Genomic DNA, 27,883 nt, shown 5'->3' with positions numbered 1-27,883 from the left:
CTGTGGCCTACAGTATTATTACGAATAAGATTTACACTGTGACAGTTCCAGCCCCCTACTACTGATAAAGCACATCAAATTCTAATGATCCATAATTAATTATTCATGATTATAAATATAGTGTCATAAAATTAAGCAAAGACGGACAAAAAATGAAATATTAAACATTAACATTAAACACTTTGGTTATTAAAACAGCTGTAGCTTTGTAGATTAAAATACAGATTCACAAAACCCTGTTATTTGGAAAGCAAAAGAATAAAAGGCATGAAGTTGATACATAAATAGAAAATAAATTAACAGACCTTGCTTTTTTGCCAAACGCAACAGAGAACAGGTAACGTGCAGCATAGAAGCTTATGTATCCTGTACACATCATAAATGCTCCTGACAATCATCATGGATTATTTGTCATCCAATGTAGTGTTTGTGGATTTGTTATGCATATTTCAAGCCCATTGAGAGATAATGGCTGTGATTGAAGATGTGTGGCCCTAACCTCATGCGCTTTCTGTGATGTGCTGTAAGAAAAAGTGTTACTTTGTCATCCCAGTCTGAAAAGGGAAGACCTCAGTACTACAGTATTCATTCTTGTTTTAAGATGGATTGAGTCATTTAAAGATTAAAACTGTGAGAGTAACAATGAAATGATTTGCTGTTCTTTTGTGTGAGTGAGGGAGGAAAGCTGAATAAAAACACTGTTTAACAGACATACCCAGTGGCTCCTTGGAATGTAGATTAGCCTATGTTCAGTAGTTGTACATTTTGACAATCACATATACAGGGGTACATAATACTGGGCAGATCACTTCAAACTAAACAAAAAGAAAACATGGAAAGTGGACCGATTTTCCTGTGTGAAAGGAACTGCTCTGTACACAAAAAGAACTGGATCCTCAGTAAACTACCAACCTTTTCTAAACCCATGTAGCCTATTAGCGCTAAAAAAGAAAACCAAATTAATAGTCTCTTAGAAATGAATTTACTGACTTAAAAATAAACTCTGGCCCGAGGAAGTAAATGCCAGCAGTAAGATGATTAAAGGAAGCGATTCTACAGTTGGGTTGGCTTCCTGCTTTGTGGCTCCCCACCAGAAGATGGCACTGTCACCAGACTCCTAAGATATACACAAGGATTCCTTCTCTTTCCGGCGGATTGCGCTGCAGGTGGCGGAGGAGGTGGTGGCGGTGGCCTCAAAGACGACATTAGCGGCTGCATTTCTTGCTGTTGCTGAGAGAGGGTGCCTTCCTCCTCTTCCTCCTTCCCTGCAGGGAACTTGAATGGCCCTGAACTTGGGGAACCTGTATTACTTCCTGATCCTGCACCAGCACCACTTTTTCCCTTCGCAGGGGTCCGCAGGGGTCCTCCCAGCCTCGAGAGGGCGCTAATACGTGGATGCAGAGGCTCAGGAGGAGAAGCCAGGCTCTCCAGAGAGGAGATGCTCTGGTTCCAAGCCTGCTGCAGGTCTATTGGGATAATTTTAGTGGCCTCCACAGACACACAGGGAGGGAGAGAACCCACACCATTTTTCCATGGCAGGGTTTTCTCTCCACATGTCAGTGAGGGAGGGGCGGCAACCGGGCTCTGACAAACATCCAGGGCAGCTGGTACTAAGAGAACAAAAAGAAACACAAGAAGATATAGAAATGTTGGAGATGGGAAGCAATCAGTTCTCACTTTTTCTTACCACAATCGTGTTCATTTCTCACCTGATTTTGGTCTCTCCTTTGGTGTTTCTGGAGCTTTGCGAGCCACAAAAGTAATGCCCACATCATCATCTTTATCTGGTTCAGAAGGATCATGTATATCCTCCTCATGTGCCATTGGAACCACAACTGGGTCTACAGACATATGTGCAAAAACATGTTACACAATGCACTGGGAACTTTAAGTATCAGAAAATAGTTTCATTAAAAGATAATCATCACCAAGCAGATCCAATGACCAACCTTTGTCCTGCCAGCTGACATTTCGTCTGGGTTTTTCATTGGCGTCTTGCTCTTTTGCATCTGACCCTTTCCGCTGTAATACCATAGTATCAATATTTCAAAATTTTGAGAAAACAAAGTGAATGTATCAGAGGAACAAGTTAAATACATATACATGCAGTATCTCTGTAAGATTATTTTTTAATGATGTCTCTTTTGCTCACCAAGGCTGCATTTATTTGAAAAAAAAACAGTAATATTGTGAAATATTATTTCAATATCAAATAAAATATATTCCAATTCTATTTTAATATATTTTAATACTATAAAATGTAATGTATTCTTGTGATGGCAAAGCTGAACTTTCAGCATCATTACTCCAGTTTTCAGTGTCACATGATCCTTCAGAAATCTTTCTAATATGCTGATTTGCTGCTCAAGAAACATTATTATCTGCTCAAGAATCTGCTCTCTCACACACACACAGTAGCAAGCCATCACTGATGAGTCATGATATCAGTAACTACAAACATTAACCTTGTCTCTACATTGACCTTACATACATGGATACTTGTCAGTCATAGACTACCATGGCTTCCCTCAGGTCCAGTTAACTCAATTAAAGTGTGGTTTTCTGCAGTTTTGAGCCCTTGCCTTTTTCTGACTGCGGTCTTTCTTGTGACGCTTGTAGCGAGTGGATTTAAAGGACTCCAGTCGGTTGCGCATATTCCTCTGGAACACCTCCCTGTCCTGTCTCTCTTTTTCACCCACTGTCATGAAGTGGCGACTGTAGTGGGACTGGTACTGCAGGTACAGAGAAAGGGATGTCAACTGAAGCAAACACATCATACAACGTATCATCACCCATTTTACTGATGCATTATCATGCTTCAGAGCACTTTATAGTGAGAGGGTGTGAGTGTGGCACGTTCTGTACCCGTCTCCTGGGTTTGTAGAGGTTTCCAGCAAGCACATGATGTGTCTCTAGCTCTTCCTCTATCTTGGCTCCTGGCACTGTGTCAATCACCTGGAGGTCTAGACACACCCCACTGCCGTTCTCTCTCCTGAGAGATCACATACAGAGACACAGGGAGTTACAAGAACCAACATGCATGGAAACACATGTACACTTACGCCACAGATGTACACAAAAACATGTCTGCACACACATTCAAAAAATGTCCTATGAAAATAAAAAATGCTAAACATAGTTTATCTTTTATTACATGTATTAATTCAAATATAACCAGTATTTTATATTGCTTTGTCTAAACATTCTTTAAAAAAAAATGTCCTTGGTATTCTGTATTAAGTTTATATAACATATGTGTATATACTGTACGTTTCAAATAGTTGTATATTGTTTTGAGCACAAATCTCTATTAATCTCTAAAAAACTATTTGCCAAAGGGGTCATGATACCATTCAAAATGTTGGGATCAGTATTTTTTAAAGAAATGAATACTTCTGTTCAGCGAGGATGCATTAAATTGATCAAAAGTGACTAAATACATTTATAATGTTAAAAAAGATTTATATTTCAAATAAATGTTGTTCTTTTGAACATTCTATTCATCATAATTCAGCTTTACCATCACATGAATAAAATACAACAACAGTTATTTTAAATTGTACACACAAAATGACTTTTTAATGTATTTCTGATTAAATAAATGCGACCTTGGTGAGCATAAGAGACTTTTTTCAAAAACATTTTAAAAAATCTTAGACGCTGCCTTTGAATGGTAGTCTATATTTGGTGGTTTATATTTATCTTTTTTTAATGACATTTTTAAGGAGTTTTTATTGATTAAGTTTTTTTTTATTTTTTATGTGATGTTCACAAACACAAAATACTCACAGGTAGTTGGTAACATTTGTGACCTCTGGGAAAGAGGTTCTGCTGGCCATGGAAGGCAGAGAGAGTCTAGCAGAAGTCAACACATTCCCACCCTGAGAGAGAGAGAGAGAGAGAGAGAGAGAGAGAGAGAGAGAGAGAGAGAGAGAGAGAGAGAGAGAGAGAGAGAGAGAGAGAGAGAGAGAGAGAGAGAGAGAAATAGCATCAAATATTAAACTTGATTCTGATTGGCTACATAAAGTATCAAGCTATTGATTGATGTTCCTTAAATGCCCAGCTATGTAAGTAGCTACAGTTTAGTATCACCTATCATCTCCAAACCCTTCCATTACTGTAAATTAATGCTCAGGTGGTATTACAGACACAATGCAAAGTGCACATTTATATTCAATAATTCAGCAGTCCCAGTGTGAATGTAACCCAGCGCTCCGCTCTTCATTCTTCATTCAGTCTTACTACAAATATCTCTGGCATATGGCTAATGACTAATCTTTCTTGGTATACATAAGAAATTAAGCAGAATGGTTTAAACGGTCTGTTTTGCCCTATTTCACAGGGCATTAAAAATATATACAAAGTACAAAACCATGAAAAAGACATGCAGAAATGTGACTAATATAGAGAAAAAACTATTTTTTTTAAAATTATTATAGCTGATAAATTATTTTTCCCCCTTCTCAAATGAAATGAATAATCCAGTGCCTCTTTCACTGGGTGTTCTGAAAGAGAACAGAGGTTTCTCTATCTCTCAATCTTGTGCTAATATTAGCTTGATAACTACTCTCAGGAAGCCGAGCTCTATGAAACTCAAGGGTACAGGAAATGAACTTGCTGGAAGACAAAAGTCATGCATGACTAAAATTCCAGGTGTTATAAACATTTTCAGATCAAGCACATTGTTTCTTTGGAGACATGAAGAGGAGAGAAATTATTTGAAAGACGAATCTAACATGAGAAAAAAATAATTATTACTATTAACAAACAAACTAACTAAAAAAAAGAATCAAGTGGGCGGTGTGTAACAATTATGATGTGCATGTCTATACATTCATATTAAAATATCTACTGGAGGCCCTTCTTTCTCTTTCCTCTTCAACTCTCTCTGTATGATGCCATCTCCAGCCAGTATTTTTGTAGATATGTTTGATGTTGCAGCTGACAGGTATCAGATGCCTACAAAGGACCAGTATTGGCAGAGACACCGTGGCGTCAGGGTAACTAACAAAGGGAGGAATTATACTCTGCTCTTCTCAAACGACTCTCTTGAGCCCCAGAAAAGATCTCAATGCTTCCTTTGCTCAATGCTATAATCCAGGGGCTTTCACTCTTTAAAGGCCTAGGGACCCCCAACCAGACTCTCAGTCAACCCACAGTATTAAAAAAAAAAAACTGTAGTATAACTTTTATTAAGAAAATTAACTAACATTACTACAATGATTTATGTTCATTCAAAAGTTTAGGAGAAATGAAAATTCATTGAAAACCTTGGCTAAAATCCATAGGTGTGAGTGAGTGAGTCTGAATAAGGAAACACTTTAGAAAGTAGAAGCAGCTGAAAATAAAAGTAGTTTTAACAGTGGTTTTAACCCTCTGGGCTTCTTCGTGCAAAAATGCACGAAAACGTTTAAGATTTGAATTTTTTTAATTTTTTTTGCTTCATCGGAGGGGGATGAAACTTGGTGACTTTTGTTATATTACCTATGTGAACACAAAAAAATCAAGGAGATGATTCAGATATGTTAAAGGGTCGTAAAAAAAAAAGTCACACTTAGCTTCCTTCGTGCAAAAATGCACGACCATAGGAAATGAATGGGAAATACGAAAAAATAGGAAAACTCAGAGAAACTTTTGGTGGTACAAACTACAAATCAACCACTGTGCAGAAAAAAAGTGCACAGCAATGAAGGGGTGACACTCTAAAACATCAAGAGTGCAAATATGACCCCCCCCCCCCCCCCATTTTTTCACTGTAAAGTTCAGACTCTAAGCTTTCAAATGACATCAACTTTGTGTTAATCAAGGCAAAAAAATACAAGGCGTATATTTAAAAAATACGGTAATGAATATTTTCGCAGCTAGGTGGCGCCTGCTGGCGGTACACTCAGTTTTAGAGGGATTACTCATCACTCGTTAGGAGTTAATAAATGTGATGCATTAAAAAGCTGAGATCCTAAGCTTTAAAATGATATATATTTTGTATTGTTCCATTCTGTGGTTGCTTAGTAATTTGAATCCGAATGGGAATCAAAAAAATAAAATTAAATAAATAAATAAAAAAGCTATAGGCAGCCTATAGGCGGTTACAGGACATTACACACATTTATATACTTTTAAAGCCACTAGATGGCGCTCTTCTCACTTGAAATATTTTTTTTTAGGCCTGCACTCTATTTTGATGTGAAATGTTGTATTTATTGAAAAAAATAAATAAATAAAAATAAAATAAAAATATATATATTAATTCTAATGGAAAAAATAGCTCATAAAAATTATATAATTAATGCAAAGTATCATAAAAATCTTTAAAAATTCTAAATAATACTACAAAAATATTATTGAACAAAAATATATTTCTTTGGTTTTCCTGAGGGGGAAAAAGTTAAATTTTAAGGCTTCGTACGTTTTTGCACGAAAGGAAGCCAAGTGTGAAGAAGCCCAGAGGGTTAAAGCAGATTGATTGTTGCATTGCACAGCAGTGCTGATTTTACCTAGTACTGATTTTTATTTTTGAGTGTGGGCACCATCTAGTGGTCAATAATTTTAATACAACAATAATACTGATGGAACCCCTTACAAAAATGGTAGATGGCATCACACCAGTATGGTATACACCAAGTATGATGGTACATTACATTCCAAAAAAATACCATGGTACTACCATGGCACAATGTCTCAAAAATGTGTATTACCATTGTTAATGACAGGAAAAGCAAATCCTAGGAAAATCTTAACCCAGTTTCACCCTGAGCAAACTTTCCAGCAACCTTCCTTATAAAAATAATGCTAACAAACTGTGTACCTGATACACGGCAGTATTAGCCTTTTACCTGATCAATGACACTGATGGCATCTCTGATGTTGATTTTCTGATAGGCCTCCCACAGTTCACTCTTATGGTACACAGACTTTCTCAACAGCAACTTACTCAAATAGTTCTTGTCAAATTGCTCCCACCTAAAAAACAATGAGACTTAATAACACAATATTGCATTCGTTTAGCTCTTGTATATTGACGAGTACATCTCTCATCATGAGAATAGACAGCTAAGTGCCACTCACTTGTCCCTCCAGTGATGGTAGCCATTCAGACCAGCAATGTCCTCCACAGCTGTCAGAATGTGGTCAAAGGCCTGAAAACAGAAAGACAGACAGGTTCAGTGCTTCTGTAAATTATTTATGGCTATTTTATTTGAATTATTTATTTGCATTTATTTTATTAGCATCCATGGCAATTTTTAAGTGCACTTGTGATCAAATCCTACATCTTTTGCAGACATTTAAAAAAAAATCCATGGGTGTTTTTCAAAATATTTCTTTGTAAATAAACTAGACATCGGCAATTGGTGAGCAGTTCAGTTTAAAGTATGCAACACTATTCTATCTTAAATTGTGTGGTGTTAAAATCTGTTTGGTCTACACAACTTTGGGAAACTGCTGCTTTCCAAGAGAATATCTCTTCTATCCTCCTTTATTTTCTCAGAATCTCTCCTATATTATTTCAAATCTATTCTGTCAGCTCAGCTACACTACAGCCTATCTTTAGCCCAGGTTTTCGAGAGCTCAGTAGGTAGCCCTGAGTCCCCAAGTGTGCATAGAGCAGCAGGGTATGTAAGGCCTTCAGAAAGAGGATGAGGTAAATGACAAGGCGCTGTGTGACCTCTGCCTATGTGTGCACATCTATTTGTGGAAAGGCAAAAAAAGAAGAAAAAAAAAAGAGCTCTGATGATTAATTCATTGGAGGGAAGAGCCTAACGTCAGTCTGTCTGTGGCAGTACTGCTGTTTCAGTCATCAGATCACAAGCACAGCACAGATAGCAAGGTCAACATCATCACTCACACATTTCACCACAGGCAGTCAGGCAGGGATAGAGGGAGACAGGTGATAAGAAACAGAGACAGAAGAGAAGTGAGAGTGTTGGAAGCGATATTGACTCACACGCTCATGGATCTCTTCGTTGATGGTAGGTTTTCTGTTTGTGCTGCGTGGCACTTTCAACCATTTCACTAGAGGCTTGATGGTTAAACCCTGGGAGGGAAGATTTGGGAAATGTCAACAAAACAGAGAGAGGGCACCATCCAAATCTTTCAACTAAATATCACAGCTCACTTTTCTAGTAGCAGCAATAAAATTGGTCTTTTAAATAAACTTTTACCTAATTAAGCAATATCACATTAGAAAATAAAAATGCTGTTTTACAAATATCAGCACAGCTGTAATTGTTTACACCCGCATTTAGACCAACAGCGTGATCGTGAGTGTGATTCTGAGAATTAATATTGTATATTTGTGATATTGAGTATTAATATTGAGTGTGAAATTTGCAACAAAACAAGCTTGTTCACTAAACAAGAAGTTAATCCTGAGAAACTTACATTTAAGACACAATATTGCCAGATATTTTGCTCCACCAGTGAAAGAAGTTTTAAATGAAGCACAAGCATAATCAAATTGTTACGCATCGCAGCGACACATTAGGGGCGTTTCGTACCTGAATAAATCACCGTTTTTGAGCAAATCGTTTTAGTGAATGATTCAAAGACTCAAGTTCAAGTTCATTCAAGTTTTGTTCCAAAATAACAAGTGTGTAAAACATACTGAGAAACATACTGTACTAAGGTAAAATACAAAAAAATGTCACAAAAATGTACTCTAATTAAAAATCTTAAGTAACCTAGCTTTAAAAAAAAAAAAAAATACTAGTGAAAGTTAAAAAAAAAAAGCATCCACATTTAATTGTACTTAAGTACTACTCTTATCTTATTTTTTACCATATTGTTCTATGGTAGAAAAAGTAATAGTAGTATGCGGTTCCAAATTCAGCAACTGTTTTCAAACAAATCAGTTGAGGGATTGATTTCAAATGACTCATAAAGACAGTGGCTAAATTCTGAATCGCATAAATGTATATGGTAGAAATAGTATGAGTAGTATGCTAACATGCAATTCAGAATTCAGCCAGTCGCTTCTTTCCTTCCTTAATGAATCAGTGTTTTTAAATGAATCAGCTAAATGAATGATTCAGTGACTCACTCGTAAAGACAGTCACTTGCTGCCACCTACTGGCGTATCAATGCAAGCTGTAGAAAGATTCTCTGAAAAATCCCCACTACTAACAGACTGACAGTGTCAAAAAGTATATTATTTATATATATTTTTTATGTCTATGTATTTATTGTTTTAAAAGCTATACTCAATTTAAAAAACTCAATACAGTTTATCCACAGCTACCTGTTACAGAAAAAACAACAATGCATACTTGTCTAACAAGCGTGCATATTTGTAGGATCTGTGGAAAGATAAGTTCCTAACCAAAGCTTGGCAGTATATACTGATGATTTCAGCAGTCAGATATTCTGTGACATGTTGGATACACTAATATGACATTGACAACACACGCATAGACACTCTATAGAGATTCTGTGGCCATGAATAATAGATGAAATTGGAATAGGGTAAAAAGGCTGGCACTGGCCAGATGGGCGCGCACACACACACACACACACACACACACACACACACACACACACATATAGGCAGTACCATCAAAATCACTCCATTCATCATAATTAGCATCTCTGTTTCAGAATAGCTTTGGAAATAACAGCAATTTAACACAGCGGAGGGGAAATGTCATCCCTGCAAGGCTATTAGCTGTACGCTACCCACACACATACAAGTAATGATAATAATCACAGCCTGAGGAAAGATGAAACAGAAAGAAAAGAAAGAACACTTCTATCAAAACAAAATTATTCTGTAAACGTGAAGGGGAGGGGAAACACAAATAGGAAGGAATACAGAAATTTCTAAAAGAGTTACCTGAAACATGACTGTGAAGAAAACCACAACTATGGTTGTTGCCACAAAGTAGTCTTTAGCCTTCACATGTTTTTTGTCTAAAAGAACCACCAGAGCAAAGGCCACAGCTCCTCTGAGACCGCCATATGACATCACCACTTGATCAATCTTGTCAAGCGGAACCAGTCTAAACCAGTTCAGGAACCAAGTCTGCCCTACTACACCTGCAAATAACATGTTGAGCAAATACATATGCTAAGTGTTAGAGCCGAGGCTATTAAACATTGTAAATGTATAGTGCAAGTCTGCATCTAAACCCATTATAAATGACAAAAGTAATCAAACGAATATCAGATGAAAATACATGGTACATTTTCAGCTCACACGGTTAAGGAAACTATTTGATGTATGTAGCCAAAGTGAAAGTTAATTGTGAAGCTGTGAGTGAAGAAATTTTAGTGAGAGTTCTCTTTTCATTTTTAACTTCGGTAACCAAAAGTACCAAAAAATACAATGTAACTACCATGTTTTCTGAATAGAATAGAATAGAACAGAACTCTCTCTTACCTATGGCCCTGAAGACTAAGATAAATATGAGTGTGCTGACAACAAGGCCAGTGTCCCAGGCCCATTTGGACTTGTCCACAGCTGAGATACCCAAAAAGATGAAGATGATCGTCTCTGCAATGCTGGCCAGGGTTTTCATGGTGTACTTCACGGTGGTCCGGGACTTCTGGGATATATTGGCTTCCACATACTTCTTGCAGCCAATGCCACAGAAAGTCATCCTGCCATGAATCAACAATAACATATATAATGATGACAGAATAATAGCTAATACCCTAGCTTAAAAAAAACCCCAAATACTAGAGAAAGTAAAAAAAAAAAATTAAAAAAAGCATCCACATTTAATTGTACTTAAGTACTACTCTTACCCTTTTTTACCATATTGTTCTATGGTAGAAAAAGTAATAGTAGTATGCGGTTCCAAATACAGCAACTGTTTTCAAACAAATCGGTTGAGGGAATGATTTCAAATGACTCACTCATAAAGACTTCCCTCATAAAGAATCAACAATAACATATATAATGATGATAGAATAGTAGAATGCAATAGATGTATTTTATACATAAAAATTTCAAAATCATAAATATAATAGTTTAGAGTTTAATAGATAGGTTGTTATTGTCCTTATGAATTGTTTCTGACCTTTGTACCTTTGGATTGATGTCTATATTTAGACAGAGATATGAGATATCCCTATATTTACATTCCATATACATAAGTAAGCTTTAGACAGGAATTACGCTTTGTTCATTGTGTTATATATGAGTCACTTTGCAGTACTCATTGAACAGACCAGAAAAAATGAAAAGAGCAGAATTATATTGATGAGATTGTATTCATATAATCCAGTCTCTAGTGACCTTTTCTCCTTATCTTTAAATCCTATTGTGGCTTATTTCATTTCTAACTCCATACCACCTTGTGCAGTAAGTGTGATGAAGAGCCATGAGGGGGCGCTCCAAGTACTGCATTAGTACATGCTTACAAAACCAGCAGACAAACATGCATTTTTACTTTAATTCATATGTGGATTATAAGGATTCCTGTCCGTAAAGCATCTTGTATCCAAGCATGACTCTGCATCTTGAAATCTGTTCTATTGCTGTGCTAAGCAATACTAAAACGGGTTAATAATCTAATTCCTCTGCTCATAATCTCATTATGTGATTTATGACCGCCACAAAAACTACTGAGATTTACAGCTCTGCACACGTTTTGAAAACAATCTGAAAAATTCTTCAAATTGGCCACGGAAATTTTCATAAACAACATGTTTTCAGCGTCATGTGCACAGATACACAGCTCACACAAATACACTCACCAGTTCTCATTCACTGAATCATTTATCCCTGACCCTGATGTGTCCATTCTTCTTTCTCTATTATGCTCAAATGTTTCTCTCTATTTTTCACTGTAGTGCTCTTAAGGCATGAATCATTTCCCCTCTCAGCATTAATCCTGTCATTTAACTTCTCATCATTTTAAATGTCAGCCACCACAGTGTTTGTCACAGAGCTGCACAGACACACACCTTTTTTTATCAGGATGAGGACATTCCATTGATTTCTGATTTTATATATTAAGGTAATGATATTTCTATTTCTTTTACTGACACAAATCTTTCTGCATTTCACAATTCCACTCATATTTTTGAATTCATTTCGAGTCTGTGTACAAATATGCAGACTCAATTTCAAATAAGTTCAAATTATTAAGATGAGTATGCTGGCAGTGGCAAAACTCACGAAAGAATGGCGGACAGAGAGAAGAGTTCTGCCGTCAGGTAGGCCAGGTAAACCAACAGGAAGATGAACAGCGGCTCTATGATGCGCACCTTCTTTGTAAAACGAGTGACAAAGGCCAGAATAACAGCAAAGATGAGACCAACCAAAGTCCCTCCAATGCTGACAATGAGGAAGGAGACTGGAATGATTGCAGGAATGAAAAAAGTATATGTTTCATGTAAATATTAACTCATTTAAATATTATACTCAACAATATGGCGTTAAAGAAACAACTGACACATTTTGTACTTACCAATTCCTTTAAAATAGTCTGCGGTGTAAACATTCCCTGGTCCCACTTCCACAAAGGATATGTACACTTTATATAAGACCTGTTGAGACAATTATTAATGCATCTCTCCTATACTAAAAATCTGAAAGATAAAAATACAATAAATAAAATGTTGTGGTCGGCAAGATTTTTTAAAAGTTTTTGAAAGAAGTCTCTTTCAAAAATGATCACCACGGCTGCTTTTATTAAACACAGTAGCATTGTGAAATATTGCAATTCAAAATAACTGTTTTGTATTTTAATACATTTTAAAATTCAATTCATTCCTGTGATGGCAAAGCTGAATTTTTAGCAGCCATTTCTCCAATCTTCAGTGTCACATGATCTAATTTGGTGCTCAGAAAACATTTCTTATTTATTTTTATTATCACTGATGAAAACAGTTGTGCTGCTTAATCATTTTGTGGAAACTGTGATACATTTTTCTTCAGGATTCTTTGATGAATAGAAAGTTCAAAGTACTTTTGATCAATTTAATGCATCCTAAAAAGTATTAATGTATTCAAAGTGAGTTAAAATTACATTTAAAGCTATGGCGAAAGAGCTTGGACAGACTGAAAGTGCATCTCCAATTGTTCCCCATAATATCAATAGTAGATTTCCTATTGTGTACATCAGATGAATTAATATGCAGCTCAGCAGCAAAACTGAAGATGTGCAATTTTGTGAAGAGCATTGTCCATCTGAAGGCTCTCATGATTGGCTTGAATAATGAACCTGTCTTAGGTTCAGAAGAGAAGGAGCCTTACATTTCACTCCTCTATGAACATAACTAAATGAACAATGTTATCCAGTAGCTTTGATAATAAATGTAAAAAGAAGAGGCTTCCCCCTGTTCACACATTTATCGGTATATATTCAGAGAGTGATCACAGTCTTACTCTGAATAACCCGACCTCAAGTGCTAGCTGACCTTCCAGTACACACACACACACACACACACACACACACACACACACACACACACACACACACACACACACACACACACACACACACACACACACACACACACACACACACACAAAATCACACTATAATCTGCAGCCACTTCTACACTGAAGCCTGGTGGGAACCTGCTCAAGAGTTCAGAATCCCTAGAATGTGACTGTGGTAACTTTACACCTAATCTGATGCATAAAAAGGAGATTTAAGCTAAAAATCTTGTAATAACCTGGCTCAAAAAGCTTGTAACATAAAGAGAACAAAAGACAATGATTGAGCTTAATAAAAAGTTATTTATTGAAACATGCCTAGGGCAAATCGAATTAAAAATAAAATGTACACATGCAGAATGTAAACATACTTTTTAGACCAGGGGACGGGGCCCACTAAGGAGACTCAGCAAACTTCCAGGGGACACCAATGTCAATTTATTTGTAAGTAGGTATATTAACAATAGTAATTAAAATGCAAAAAAAGTTTTTGTAATGTTTGTTTATTTATATTACAACAGATGTACACACACATCCGCTTAGATAGGAGGATCTATGAATATTGTCTTAGAAAAATGGGTGCTTAGAGTCAAAAAGGTTGAGAACCACTGTACAGTTCACCCAAAAATGAAAATACAGACATAATTTCCTTAGCCTCATGTTGCTCCAACCCTATATGACTTTCTTTCCTATGAGAGACACGAAAGAAGACATATTTAAGAGTGTTTTTTAACCAAACAGTTTTGGTTACCAATAACTTCCAGTGAACAAAACACTGTCCCTCAGAAGAAAGTGGCCTATCCCTTTAAAAGACCTATCCCTGTGCTTTTTTTTTTTTTTTTTTAATGCATTACAATAACTTTCTGTATGAAAAAAACTGTATCATAATCAGCATATGAAAACTGCACCTGAAAACTATTCCTGCATTGGCACTGCTAAAGCCTCAAAATCAAAAGTGAATTTGAGCATAAACCTGAGGAATAATCTGATGAATGACATTATGGCAGAGATGGCTATGTCCATGCTTTCACAGATGTATGTTGAATGATGTTGGTAATGTTGAAATGTTGTAGGGTGGGAGAATGTGTAGAAGTAGGTGGGGAATGTGTTAGTGATGGTTGATCATTGGGCGTAATCTTCTACACATGGGTCAACAAGTGACACATCTACAAATAAATGGGACTGACCTGCTATGCCAGTGAACATACAGTCAAGTCAACACAATCCAAACTTTGCTCAAGCACGAAATTTATATTTCTGAGGATTAGATCTAATCCCAACAACATCATGTAGTATAAACAATTAACACTAAATCAGCCTATCTCTAACCAGAAGCTACTGTTTGACCCTAGAGTATAGTTATATAAAAATACGAGGGGAAAAAGGGAAATGGTTTGGATAATTCAGTGGCAATGCCTTAGCCTAAGTCATTTACTATCGATTTGCTTCTCCAGAGCAGGTACTGTAAATTACTTTTGGGTATGTCTTATAACATAATCATGTCAGCACTACAGCAGAGTGTTCTGGTGTAAGGTTACCATAACAACAGATACGCCATTGAAAATATTAGACAGTAAAGGCTTTTGCATTTGTACAAAAGAATAGTATTTCAAGATTATTATTTTACTTTTTTAAATTTCTATTCATGTAAATGTATCATGATTTCCACAAACACATTAAACAGCACAACTGCTTTCAACATGTCTAATAATAATAAATGTTTCTTGAGTAGTAAATCAGCAAATTAGACTGATTTCTGAAGGAACATATTTCATATAAAAAATATTACAACAGAAAAAATTACATTGATTTAAATTGTAATAATATTTATGTTTTTAATCAAATAAATGCAGCCTGGGTGAGCATAAGAGACTTCTTTCTAAACCCTTTTTTTTTTTAAACTTACCGACCTGAAACTTTTGAAGGGTAGTGCATTTCCTCACTCACAGCACTGACAATTACACTCTGCTAGTAGCGTATTAGCCATGTAGACAAGCTTAAAGGGTTAGTTCACCCAAAAATGAAAATTCTGTTAGTAATTACTCACCCTCATGTTGTTCCAACCCCGTAAGACTTTCGCTCATCTTCGAAACACAAATTTTCTCGCGCATGCGTCGTGGCTCTCGTGAACTCAATCAGAGGCCCACACAGAAGAAAACGAATAGTTGAATAAAGTCGTCATTTTTGTTTGTTTTTTTGCGCACAAAAAGTATTCTCGTCGCTTGATAAACTTAAGGTTGAGCCACTGTAGTCACCTGGACTATTTTAACAATGTCTTTACTACCTTTCTGGGCCAGCAGATGCAATTGCCTAGCAGCCTATGAAGGAGTGAGACAGCTCTCAGATTTCATCAAAAATATCTTAATTTGTGTTCCGAATATGAACAAAAGTCTTACGGGGTTGGAACAACATGAGGGTGAGCAATTACTGACAGAATTTTCATTTTTGGGTGAACTAACCCTTTAAATCAGGGTTCACCAATCTCGGTCCTGGAGGGTAGTGATGAGTCGTTCATGAACGATCCGTTCATTGCGTCTGTCACGTGAAAAATGAACGAAAGACTCGGAAGGTAAAGTAATTATTTATGTTCCCGGTAAATTATTTTTGACTGCATTATAATGATTTCTTAATTCAGAATATGATCAAGATTGCGTAGATGGATGTGTTCGGGGAATTTGCCTGTTAAAAGTATAACATTTAAAGCCCCTTAAATGAACGAAATGACTCGAAAAAATATTCGTTCATTTTGATGAACGAGATCGAACAAGAGAGTCAGTAAAATGATCCGAACTTCCCATCACTACTGGAGGGCCGCTGTCCTGCAGAGTTTAGCTCCAACCAGCTCCAACACACCTGTTTGAAAGTTTCTAGTATGCCTTGATTAGCTGGTTCAAGTGTGTTTAATTGGGGTTGGAGCTAAACTCTGCAGGACAGCGGCCCTCCAGGACCGAGATTGGTGAACCCTGCTTTAAATAGTAAAAACAATTAATTTTGATGATTAACAAAGTCCGGACTCACCACAGTGACAGCGTCATTGACCAGTGACTCGCCAAATACAATGATGAAGAGTGTCTCATTCACATGGACTTCTTCAAAAACAGCGATCACTGCTACTGGATCCACAGCCGAGATCAGAGCTCCAAACAACAAGAAGTCCATCAAACCTGCATCTACTTTTTCATCTGCACACAGACACGCAAACAAGCTGCAGTCAATAATTACAACCAAATTGATCATATCACATGCAGCCCTAGTGGTGCGGTACAGACAGTGGTTAAAGATCTGGAATGGTCATTCAAATCTTGCAATGGTCGATTCATAAGCTGCCTTGTGCACTTGGGCCAGGCTCTTTAACCAGGATGCTCCAGTGGGATTTTCCCTGTGATGGGTGTACTGCATCTTGGATGAAAGTGCCCTACCCTTTCTTGGGTCTAAAACAAAATTTACACCACATCTAAGTCCTATGCAATACTAAAAAATTTAGGCAGCGATGACTCCCCCTAAATAAAAATTCTCATAAAATACATTTGTGATTAGACAAGTCATGTTAGTAGCAGTGTCAAATCGATTAAATCGCATCTATAAAATGTGTGTATATACGCATACAAATATATCATATCAACACATTTTTTTAATGTAAGATGCAATTAATTATAATATACATAAATTATAATAGATATAAATATATATCATATATATAAACACTATGCATAAACAATATACAAATTAATAATTGAGTCAATGCAATATTTATACAGCATAACCTGTATTATTATGCTTACAGAATTAACTAAACTTAGCAAAAAAGTTGTTAGTGATAAAAATACATGTAATTGTTTATTGAATATTCCTGTCTTTTATAATAAAGCAGTTGTCAATATATTATATGAAAGCATTAAGGAATGAAAATGAAAATCACAGTAACACAAGGCCTCAAATGGCTTATTGCTTTACTAAAAGCAGTGGTTCTCAACCAGGGGTCAGGACCCACTAGGGGGCATCAGTGAACTTCCAAGGATGGTTTAAGAATCTTAATTAAGAAGCTAAAAGCATTTTAAAAATGCATAAACTCACATCATATTTCCTATTTTAATTTGTCTCCTCAACAGTGCTTGTTTTATTGAAGGATTATCAAGTTTATTGTTTTAATAGACTGACACACTCCTAATTTATATTAATAAAAAGTTTGAAAACAAGCAGCTTTGTCATCAGTGCATCAGACGCACCAGAGGAAATATTCCACCTACATGGCTGAAGAAGCACTGTATGATCTATGACCATTTAAGAATTAATTTTTGGTTTAATTTGTTTGAACTGACACCCCATAATAACTCACCTATGGCCCCTGCCATCTTGACTCCATATAGACAGAATCCAGTGCAGAAGGCATTCCACAATGTGCCTACTACAGCGTACATCAAAATGGCACCCAGGTTGTCGAAGAAGAGCCGTGCTGGCATGAAATACCCAGCATCCCCCACTATAGTTGGCAGAAGAAAGAGGAAAAATAGCCCTGGGTCCAGTTGGTACGGCTGCTTTTTGCTGGCGATAAGAACCACTCCACCCAGAACCAGACCCAGCAGAATCAGCATACAGCTCTCTGGGACCGCTGTGGTAAAACGCTGAGAGAAGTGGAATACTGAAGATTGCAGAGCAGAGAAAAGAGACAACAGAGAAAAAAAGGTTAACATGGATTGAGCATGAGATGAGAGATATTATCTAGCCATGCACTATCATAAAAAAGTGTGAATGCAAACATAGTAAACGTTCTTCATTGTAATTTCACTATAGCTTTATGAAATTTAACTTTTTATTGAGTTAACTGCAGTAAGATGCACGTGCCAGAGACGACCAAATGCATAAAATAAAACAAACTAAACAATGCAAATAAGGAGCATGTGTAGCTTCATGGCCCACGGCAGCCAACCAACCTCATTTAAAGAGTAGTTTGTAAGTTAGAGGTGCTGTAATTCCATACCATGGTTTCAGATCAAATGTTACACAACACCATTCTAACGTCAGTGACTGCCAGTGACAAATACTCACAGTAAAACATCATCTCATACTGCAGCTTTAAGAAAGGACTAAATACACAAACGGCCAATAACTGAACAAGGTGACTGCATACTAAATTCACCAATACAATGCAGGACTTTACAGTGGTTTAATGGAGCATCTGCTAGAATTCATCACAATATTTCCACTGGGAAATGCAGTATGACCAGTGTCCATTCACAAGTCAGACATATCAAATGACTGTACAAAGCATTATAAGACGAGGAACAATCACACCGCAATAAGCCCATGCTCAGGTTCCTGCACTGGATCAGGACACTGAAGCATGAGGTGCAGAAACCACATTAAAGTAGTGTCTATATGGCAAAAGGGGGATTTGATAGATCATAAGATGTTTCAATGGGGATATATTAGTGAAAATTATGTTGATTAATAACGCTAATTAAAAAAGCTAATCAAGGCTCAGACTGACCTCCATTTATAAAAGCATTCCTCATGAAATGTGTGAAAGCACAACACATTATGGCCTAATGAGAGATTCTAATGGCATGATCTGGTTTCCATGATCAGAGTGATTTTGTGGAGGAGGGAAAATCAAGAAGCATAACAATCACCGCTCACCATGAGTCATTCACACAAGGACAGAAAAACACTGACATACACCCAAAAAGCATACTAGACATCTGCACAAACACATGCATGTGTACACACACACAAACACTAAATAACAAAAAAAGAAGAAAAAAAAAATCTGAGGCATATGCCTAGATGCATACACATAAAAATACACACAGGCAAATATGTTTTAATGAGTGCTAGAGATTAATTCCATTCATTTATGCATACTGACACCTGTGTGCCACTCCAACCTCACAATAGAGAAGACCTTCATATGTGTGATTCATTTCTATCACAAGATCTCCTGCTTTTAAATCATTACTTGCCCTAAGCTTTCCAACAACAGTCCACATATAATTACAGCCATAATGAAAGATTATTAAATCCAATTAATCCAACACCCTTCATTTTCAGGGACAGACAGAGACAGAACTTGAGACAGTTAATTAAGAACATAGAGTGGATTGCCATTCCATTATGATAATCTTTTTTTAAAACAGGTTGATCATTAAGTTAAACTGTGTGTAGTATAGAATGGGCTGTTGCTTTGTATCACTCCCATGACTCAAACTCAGCGAGTTTAGATGTTTGAGAAGAGTGTATTCTGAATGCAATCCTCTGGTAAATGAGAGTGTTTAAGTAACAGGGCAGGTCATAATCATCGTCGCTACATAAGTATATGAATTTATTTATTTTGTCAGTAACTGAACTAATGGGCAGTGTCATTTTTTTCATTTTAACACAACTGTCAGTTAGTACTCCTATCTCTATCTACACTATATTGACAAAAGTTTTGGGACGTTTTTGTGTTTGTACTGTATATGTATATGTATTTTCGTGAACTACACCACAAAACATACAACCAGTTTCTCTGTTAAACATTTTGCTCTCAAATCCTAATTCTTCAATAATCAATCTGAGCTGATTATTGCACAACATCATGCCATGTTTTTCATTTCCAACTGATAATGCACTCGTGTCTTTATAATGTACAGTCGTGCTCAAAAGTTTACATACCCCTTGCAGAATCTGAACATTTTAAATTATTTTAACCAAATAAGAGGAATCATACTAAATGCATGTTATTTTTTATTTAGTACTGGGCAGTGTCATTTTTTTCATATTAACACAACTGTCAGTTAGTACTCCTATCTCTATCTACACTATATTGACAAAAGTTTTGGGACGTCTGCCTTTACCTGCACGTGAAGTTTAATGACATCCCATTTCTGATCAGGAGGGTTTAATATGGAGTTGGCCCACCATTTGCAGCTATAACAGCTTCAATTCTTCTGGGAAGGCTTTCCACAAGGTTTAGGAGTGTGTTTATGGGAATTTTTGACCATTCTTCTAGAAACACATTTGTGAGGTCAGGCACTGATGTTGGATGAGAAGGCCTGGCTCGCAGTCTCCGCTCTAATTCATCCCAAAGGTGTTCTATCAGGTTGAGGTCAGGACTCTGTGCAGGCCAGTCGAGTTCCTCCACACCAAACTCGCTCCTCCATATCTTTATGAACCTTGCTTTGTGCACTGGTGCGCAGTCATGTTGGAAGAGGAAGGGGCCATCCCCAAACTCTTCCCACAAAGTTGGCAGCATGAAATTGTCCAAAATTTCTTGGTATGCTTAAGCATTAAGAGTTCCTTTCACTGGAACTAAGGGGCCAAGCTCAACCCCTGAAAAAAAACCCCACACCACAATCCCCCCTCCACCAAACTTTACACTTGGCACAATGCAGTCAGGCAAGTACCGTTCTCCTGGCAACCGCCAAACCCAGACTCGTCCATCGGATTGCCAGACAGAGAAGTGCGATTCGTCACTCCAGAGAACACGTCTCCACTGCTCTAGAGTCCAGTGGCGGCGTGCTTTACACCACAGCATCCGATGCTTTGCATTGCACTTGGTGATGTAAGGCTTGGATGCAGCTGCTCGGCCATGGAAACCCATTCAATGAAGCTCTCCACGCTTGAATTCACGGAGCTCCTGAGAGCGACCCATTCTTTCACAAATGTTTGTAGAAGCAGTCCGCATGCCTAGGTGCTTGATTTTATACAACTGTGGCCATGAAACACCTGAATTCAATGATTTGGAGGAGTGTCCCAATACTTTTGGCAATATAGTCTATCTATCTATCTATCGTACCGATGCAATGTTATGGCAGTACTATAATGATGCTATGGGTTAAGGATAATATTTACTTTGTACACTTTACCTGTAACACAACAAAATGTTGTATTGCCTTCACCTGTTCCGGCTGTGTGTACTCAGCACTTCAAGTCAGCTGAAAACTGTGCGCAGGTGCTTCAGATAATGCTACTTTCTCCGGATGCAAGACAAATATTCAAAATGAAATTTTATGGTGTTACCGTGGCAATTGAATCATGGAGAAACAGATGATTGAGCTAAATGATCTGATGTAACTGCATGTCTTGGCCAAAAATACAAGCTGGAGGGACGCCTGAGAGACACCCACACATGCAAATATAGGAGGTAGAGCATTTTGTGTTTGTACTGTATATGTATATGTATTTTCGTGAACTACACCACAAAACATACAACCAGTTTCTCTGTTAAACATTTTGCTCTCAAATCCTAATTCTTCAATAATCAATCTGAGCTGATTATTGCACAACATCATGCCATGTTTTTCATTTCCAACTGATAATGCACTCGTGTCTTTATAATGTACAGTCGTGCTCAAAAGTTTACATACCCCTTGCAGAATCTGAACATTTTAAATTATTTTAACCAAATAAGAGGAATCATACTAAATGCATGTTATTTTTTATTTAGTACCGTCCTGAATAAGATATTTTACAAAATGTTTTTACATATAGTGCACAAGACAAAAAATAGCTGAATTTATAAAAATGACCCAATTCAAAAGTTTTCCAGCAGTGACTGTATGTGATTTTGAGATCCATCTTTTCACACTGAGGACAATTGAGGGACAATTGAGGGACAACATTCACTGATACTCCAGAAGGAAACATTATGCATTAAGAGCCTGGGGTGAAAACTTTTTAACATATATATATTTTTTCATTTAGTACTGCCCTTTGGAAGCAACAGAAGACACTTGCATATTTCCCTGAAGACAAATTAAGAACAATTTACCTTGATCTTCAAACTCAAAATCTCAAAAAGAACGGGGTAATTTTTTTATAAATTCAGTTATTTTTTTGTCTTGTGGACTTTATGTACACATCTTTTATGTAAAAAATATTTTTCAGGACAGTACTAACTAAAAAATAACATGCATTTTGTATGATCTCTCTTATTTTGCTCAAATAATTAACATTTAGCAGATTCTGCAAGGGGTATGTAAACTTTGGAGCACGATTGTACATATGGCACTATCACTGTGAGCTTTTGCTTTGCTACAGTGCAGAAGAACAAAATATAGACCTCTCACGTGAAGAAATCATTCTCATGATTCGGATCTTTCAGTGAATCAAAATAGCCAACGTTAAAAATCGTTCACGAATAGGACAAATCGAGCGTTTCTCGAGTGAACTCTTGAACTCGCGAACCGATAATCTTTTAATTCGTAACGAGCAGAGAATAGATGCTGTAGCAGAAGCCTATTTGGAGTGAACCGAGAATTTAACTGATGCATTTGACAAAAAGTTACTTAACAGACACAGAAATGTTAATAATAATTTAAAGTAGCCCAGATAGCAACATAGTGTTCGCCCAGATCCGGGCCACATGGGCCGGATCTGGGCGACACTGTTGCTGTCTGGGAGCCTACTGGAAACTGTTACAACTTGATGTTATGAGAGTTTTATTCATGCACGTTTTATTAAAAATCGTTTAAGCCAATAAATATAAATTAATTTTAGCATTGTAAATGCAAATTATATTTAAGGCTCAAAACACTTCGCAGGCATGATTCGGTTTATAAAAAACAAAGCCTGCAACAAGCTAAAATTGGGAAAATATGAAGCATAAAAACAGCATTATTATTAGCATATAAACAACATTATTAATCAAACCACGTGATAGCAGGTGACGTACAAGAATAACCGAATAGCTTTCTGGACCTGTTCTCTGTAGTAAACTATTCGAAAGAACCGATTCGCGGACATGAATCGAACTTCCCACCACCACAGCCAAAGCGTGAGAATGATGATGGAAAGATGATGAGTCATCATAGCCAATCATAGCTCGCCGCTACTCCGCGGAGACTCCCAGATCGGCGGGAACACGGTGAGCTCAGAGTCCACAGAAATATCTCGCGGGGCGTTATACAGCAGCACGGATGGCAAAAAGTCACGAAAATTACAGGTACAAAAAGATAACCGTAACGCACACTGCTGTCTTTTTAAACGCTGTTCGCTTATCTCCGGTAAAGCTAAAAGCCCATTTTATTATTGTGTGAAAATGTCCCAGAGGAAATGTATGGGCTTTATTGCCATGGCAACCACCCGCGTCTGTCACTTAATGACAGTGGATGTGAAGGGAAGCGCAGGTGGCTCGCGCTTTTTACGCACCGTTTTTACAGCCATCTGACCAGCACACACGGCACCGAAGGCCCACTTAAATAAAACGCACTACACATTCACGTCCTCAACATAATCCTTCCAACACTTGACGCGTAACAGTCCAGGAGCCAAAGTGAGCACGGAATCTTATTTTAAACACTAATATGGATTACATCCAAAACAAAGCTCGCTGAGTAAGCGAAAACGTACATCTTACATTACAGAACTTACGTATTTTCGCCACACTGGCCACCAGAAGCCAGCTGGCTATAATGTAAGGTGTCTGCACGTAGCTCCATTCCCACTGCACTATCTTGTACCCTCCTCCGTGGTGGTGAGACGACTCTCCGTCCTCCGTGCTCGGCGCCGACGGCTCCTCCGCAGACCGGGCAAGCGCAATCCCGGGATGCCCGTACTCTTCCCGGGCTGGAGTATAGCGGGAGGCGACGGGGGATGTGACGGCAGGTGCGGCGCTTACCCCCGGCTCTGGCGAGAGCGACGCTCCTGTCACGTAAAGGTCAGTCGCTGCATCACTAGCCACCTTTATGAACAGAAGCAAACTCAAGCACCGCATCTTTTCGGCGTGTTCAACGGCGTGACATCTTCATTTCTTATATACACTCCTGTTGCGATGGTAAGCCCTCCACGGGACGCCCCGTTACCGGTTTACAACATCAACACACACTCCACTCGCCGGTAACTCGCGAAGGTGCAGCTGGCGTATAGGGACACGTGATTCGTTCGTGCACGAGGAGGTTCTTATTAAAGCGCCGTAACTCATCATCCTCATCAAAACAGACAGTGCGCACCCAAAACTCGCGTTATCAGCCTATTTTTGTGTGCCATGCAATGAAAAAGGACATAAATGAGAAATAAATTGCTAGTTATGTTAGAATAATCAACAAGTCGATTTAGTTATTTAAGCAGTAGCCTATATTCAAATTAGATCACTAAAAGAAGCCGTCAATTGAATTGACAGATGCGCCCCCAGGAGGTCAAAACATCTGTCCTAGATGGTTTGACTGTGGCACTAAGCAAATAAGGAATAAAAACAGAAAGTCTAATAAAACATTTATTTTAATTTTAAACAGAGCACTGTCTTGGGTGTCAAGGCCAACATGTCTTTGTAAAACAATTCTGAATCAGAATACAATGTCTGACTTTAGAAGTACTGTACTAGCAATTTCTTTGCAAACAAACTTTATTTGTGCAGGTGTCGAGAGTAGTGACGGGGACACGCTAATAGTGATACATTCAGAGTGAAGAACACATGCACTCATGCAGACAGGTAATAAGGTCATACATAAAACAACAGAGTGACTCATAGTGACTCAATTCTTACAGCATAAACCCCTGTGCAAAAACAGCAATACCAAGAAAATCCTTAAAATATGTGCTTGTAACTGTAATAAAGGGCTAGATAAAATGTTTTGCTTTTTAACGCAACATTTCTCTTTAACAAGAGAGTGGTCCATGCACATATTTTATAACACCATAACAATGGAATAACTAAAAGGGTGAGACTAACGCGTCGAAAACTTAAAGTGTGAAATAATGGTTAAAAACATAATCTCCCACCTTTCTCTCGACTAGGAGCACATTAATAAATATCAGGACAGAAATGTGATACAGCAGAGAATACACGACTGTGTTGTAGAATCCACAAACCTATCAAGAAAGCGCTGTGATAAATAAAAGATAAACAAACATGTGACCTAGTTTATGTCCTCTCTAATCAAGATCTCCTTGGTAGTCAGGATATTCAGTTGAGCACTATCCAGGTGCACATGGTTCAGCTTTCCAGACACAAATTAAACCTTGTCCAAGACTAAGGAGTTTTTAATGGCGAATCATTACTAACAGTGCAGTTTAATCCAGGATCCGGCTTCATTAATGGGCCCAGGAAACCAGTGTGTTTGAGTTACCCTATTGCACTGATCTCAGTTACTGGCTTCCACAATCCTAACCTTGAGCCGAGCCATCACAACAGATATGACGTATAAGAAAGTATAAGAATTGTCTTTAAAAATGCAGTTTTAACTTAAAACCTTTCAAACCCTTAAATACATGTCTTTGACTGATAAATTGTTCTCCAATCTATGCAAAAGTCTCTATACAAAATAATATATGTCCATCTGCTAAAAATAGTTCGCACTTTACATTTACATTTATTCTTCATCAGTAAACGTAGGCTGGTATTTAATACTATGCAAATAAAGTTTGTACCAATCAAATCATAATATGTCTAATGGATATCATGCACACATTTCAGGTATTTGTACTGTAACGCAGCTGTTTGTTTCAACTGGAAGCACATGATTCATCCACTGAATTGTTCAGATTGGCAGACAGAATTAGATGCAGGCATCCCACAAACTGTCTTCAGTGAAGATCCCTTTGTTATCGCAGTTCTTCCCATCACGAATACAGCTCTCCTCATGGCCTTGCAAGAGTTTTCCACAGCCAAAAGCCTACAGCTTCAGACCTTCCCGTTAGGACTGCCGAGGCCAAGGGCCTGCACCACATCCACACTTAGACCACTCTTTAGAGTCCTCCGCACTGCAACACACAATGCACATTACGTTATACTGTAAAATAAAACATGCAACTCAACGTAAGACAATCACACGTATAAAGACTGGAAATAATGATCTGGAACTGTGAAGATGTGAACACGTTAGCGAATTTGCAAAAAATGGTCCACTGTCTATTGTCAATCATGTAGCAATGTATGAAGCACCGCTCACACAGAAGTCACTTTCAAACCAAGCAGCTTTCTTTTGGTCAACTTAGCAAATTCACTTGAAACCGTTGTGAAGTTAGGCGTGCAAAAATCTTTCGCCCTTGCCTTTATGTAAAATGACCACATGGATTTTTACTGAAATTACTGGATTTTACACATGAAAATTCGCTTAACAGCTATAAATGTGACTGCACATTAAGACATACAGTACTGTAAAGCACTTCAGAATAATATAAATAAACCTAAAAGGCTTTTCAGGTTTGGAGGTTTGTGTGCTTTCGCTCTCCTTTTTTAAAAGCACAGTTGCAAGAATGTGCCCTACAAAAGGCTCTTTGTGGTGTACAAATTCTGAGATGTCTAGCAGTTCAATCCGGTACAAGCAGAAGTAAAGAGGTGGCACGATATGGATCTGACTGGGAGATTTAGGGGCTTTTGAAAGCCAAGCAATGGTAGAAGCCAGATTACATTGTGTTTTGGATACAGATAGTGTTGAATGCAAACAGTGACTAAATCCTTAATCTCATCCCCCCAGGTTTAGGGCTAAAACAACCTTCAGAACTGGCTATGAAGTTCAGTGGTCATAAAAACAAATAAAAAATGCGTTGACAGTTAAAATGTACTCACATGACTTTCGGTTAAGCCGCGAACGTTTCCGTGTTTTTGGACTCGACGCCCTCTCTGTGGGATTCTGGGTGACAGACTTAAACAGACGATCCATGATCTCATCTGTGGCATCATCCTGTGAGCTGGCGCTGTCCTCTTTGGCTACAGACATGGATGTGCTAACCCTGCCTAAACCGGTGTAGAAATAGTACAACAGATCAATCAAATCTTTGCTTAATTACAATAGAAACAGGTCCAAGATCCTTCAAGGGAAGCGTTAAAATGAGTGAGGCAGTGGTACTACTTCTTGGCAAGCTGATGAAAATCAATCATTTGTAAAAAGTTAATAGATATTCAGGCAAATGCAGTGTTGGGTGTGAAGTTGGAATCCTCATGTCTGTCTTGACAGTTAGCCCTCTACAATCACTTCAAAAATACATCATTATTTAGGCTACTATTTAGTCCATAATAAATCTGTTAGTTGAGCTAACCCACTCCATGCAGCCTGTGCGGTAGCTCTACCTTCATCATCATCATCATCATCATCATCCTGTGCTGATTGGCTCTCTACTGGTGAAGTAGGAGAGCAGTCAGAGTCACAAGGCCCCTCTGTGAGATCAAATGAGCCAACCTTAATGCTTTCATTAATTACAATATCTTTTTCAGACATTGAAAGCTGCACAAGTGCTTTATCTTTGCACACATCCATGCTCCAAACTCTATACCTTCATCACTCCACTGAAGGGTTGGTGAAATTGGAGGAGTGTCACCACCAGTGGTAAGAATCTCTATAAAGGACCCCCCCAAAAATTAATTAATTAATTAATAAATAATTATTATAACAACAAATTAATTAAATCAAATTGTCCTTTAGTCTGGGCTGGACTTCACAAATCATTGCAGTGGTAATAAAAAATGTAAAAAAAATGAGTTATTTAAATTTTAAACAAACAAAAAAAAGAAAATGTTAAGACACCGAGCATCATCTGTGTTGGGCAACTAAACTTATTGTGATTGAAACTCAGTGAGTCCTC

At 37.6% G+C, this 27,883-nt stretch overlaps 2 protein-coding genes across 11 annotated transcripts in view; both read right to left on the bottom strand.

Annotated features, from left to right (window-relative positions):
- Window positions 1-540: 540 nt before the first annotated feature.
- slc9a5 (solute carrier family 9 member A5) lies at window positions 541-24,188 on the bottom strand. The gene is made up of 16 exons (XM_079866591.1): window positions 23,735-24,188; window positions 17,721-18,023; window positions 16,403-16,566; window positions 12,411-12,489; window positions 12,119-12,296; window positions 10,373-10,593; window positions 9,827-10,029; window positions 7,943-8,032; window positions 7,066-7,136; window positions 6,834-6,960; window positions 3,790-3,881; window positions 2,866-2,992; window positions 2,583-2,732; window positions 1,950-2,022; window positions 1,710-1,841; window positions 541-1,610 (listed from the first exon to the last, which is right to left on the bottom strand). Exons 1-16 carry the CDS (start codon window positions 24,075-24,077, stop codon window positions 1,054-1,056), a joined length of 2,910 nt encoding a protein of 969 aa, XP_079722717.1. The 5' UTR covers window positions 24,078-24,188; the 3' UTR covers window positions 541-1,053.
- Window positions 24,189-24,561: 373 nt separating this feature from the next.
- The window catches only part of fhod1 (formin homology 2 domain containing 1), a 45,594-nt gene continuing 42,272 nt past the window's right edge, over window positions 24,562-27,883 (bottom strand). For 5 of the 10 annotated variants that reach the window (XM_079866580.1, XM_079866583.1, XM_079866582.1 and 2 more), the window contains 4 exons: window positions 27,575-27,637; window positions 27,372-27,458; window positions 26,871-27,038; window positions 24,563-26,062 (listed from right to left, as the gene is read on the bottom strand). In XM_079866580.1, the coding sequence (XP_079722706.1) occupies window positions 25,983-26,062; window positions 26,871-27,038; window positions 27,372-27,458; window positions 27,575-27,637 (398 nt within the window). In that variant the 3' untranslated portion in view covers window positions 24,563-25,982. Of the gene's footprint in view, window positions 26,063-26,870; window positions 27,039-27,371; window positions 27,459-27,574; window positions 27,638-27,883 lie in introns of all 10 variants that reach the window. The other 5 variants (XM_079866585.1, XM_079866587.1, XM_079866588.1 and 2 more) reach the window with 2 other exon arrangements.

Source organism: Squalius cephalus (genome assembly GCF_949319135.1).
Source record: "Squalius cephalus genome assembly, chromosome: 3".
NCBI lineage: Eukaryota > Metazoa > Chordata > Actinopteri > Cypriniformes > Leuciscidae > Squalius > Squalius cephalus.
The sequence above is the reverse complement of the archived record's forward strand: the minus strand, read 5'-3'. Positions and strand labels throughout refer to the sequence as shown.

What these genes read in the sequence shown, in the direction of transcription:
- slc9a5 (XM_079866591.1), bottom strand. Translation starts at nt 24,077, where the DNA reads ATGCGGTGCTTGAGTTTGCTTCTGTTCATAAAGGTGGCTAGTGATGCA. An exon ending in CAAGATGGCAGGGGCCATAG is followed by an intron (nt 16,567 to 17,720) that starts GTGAGTTATTAT and finishes GTCTGTGTGCAG; the next exon opens with ATGAAAAAGTAGATGCAGGT. An exon ending in TGTCAGCTGGCAGGACAAAG is followed by an intron (nt 1,842 to 1,949) that starts GTTGGTCATTGG and finishes ATATGTCTGTAG; the next exon opens with ACCCAGTTGTGGTTCCAATG.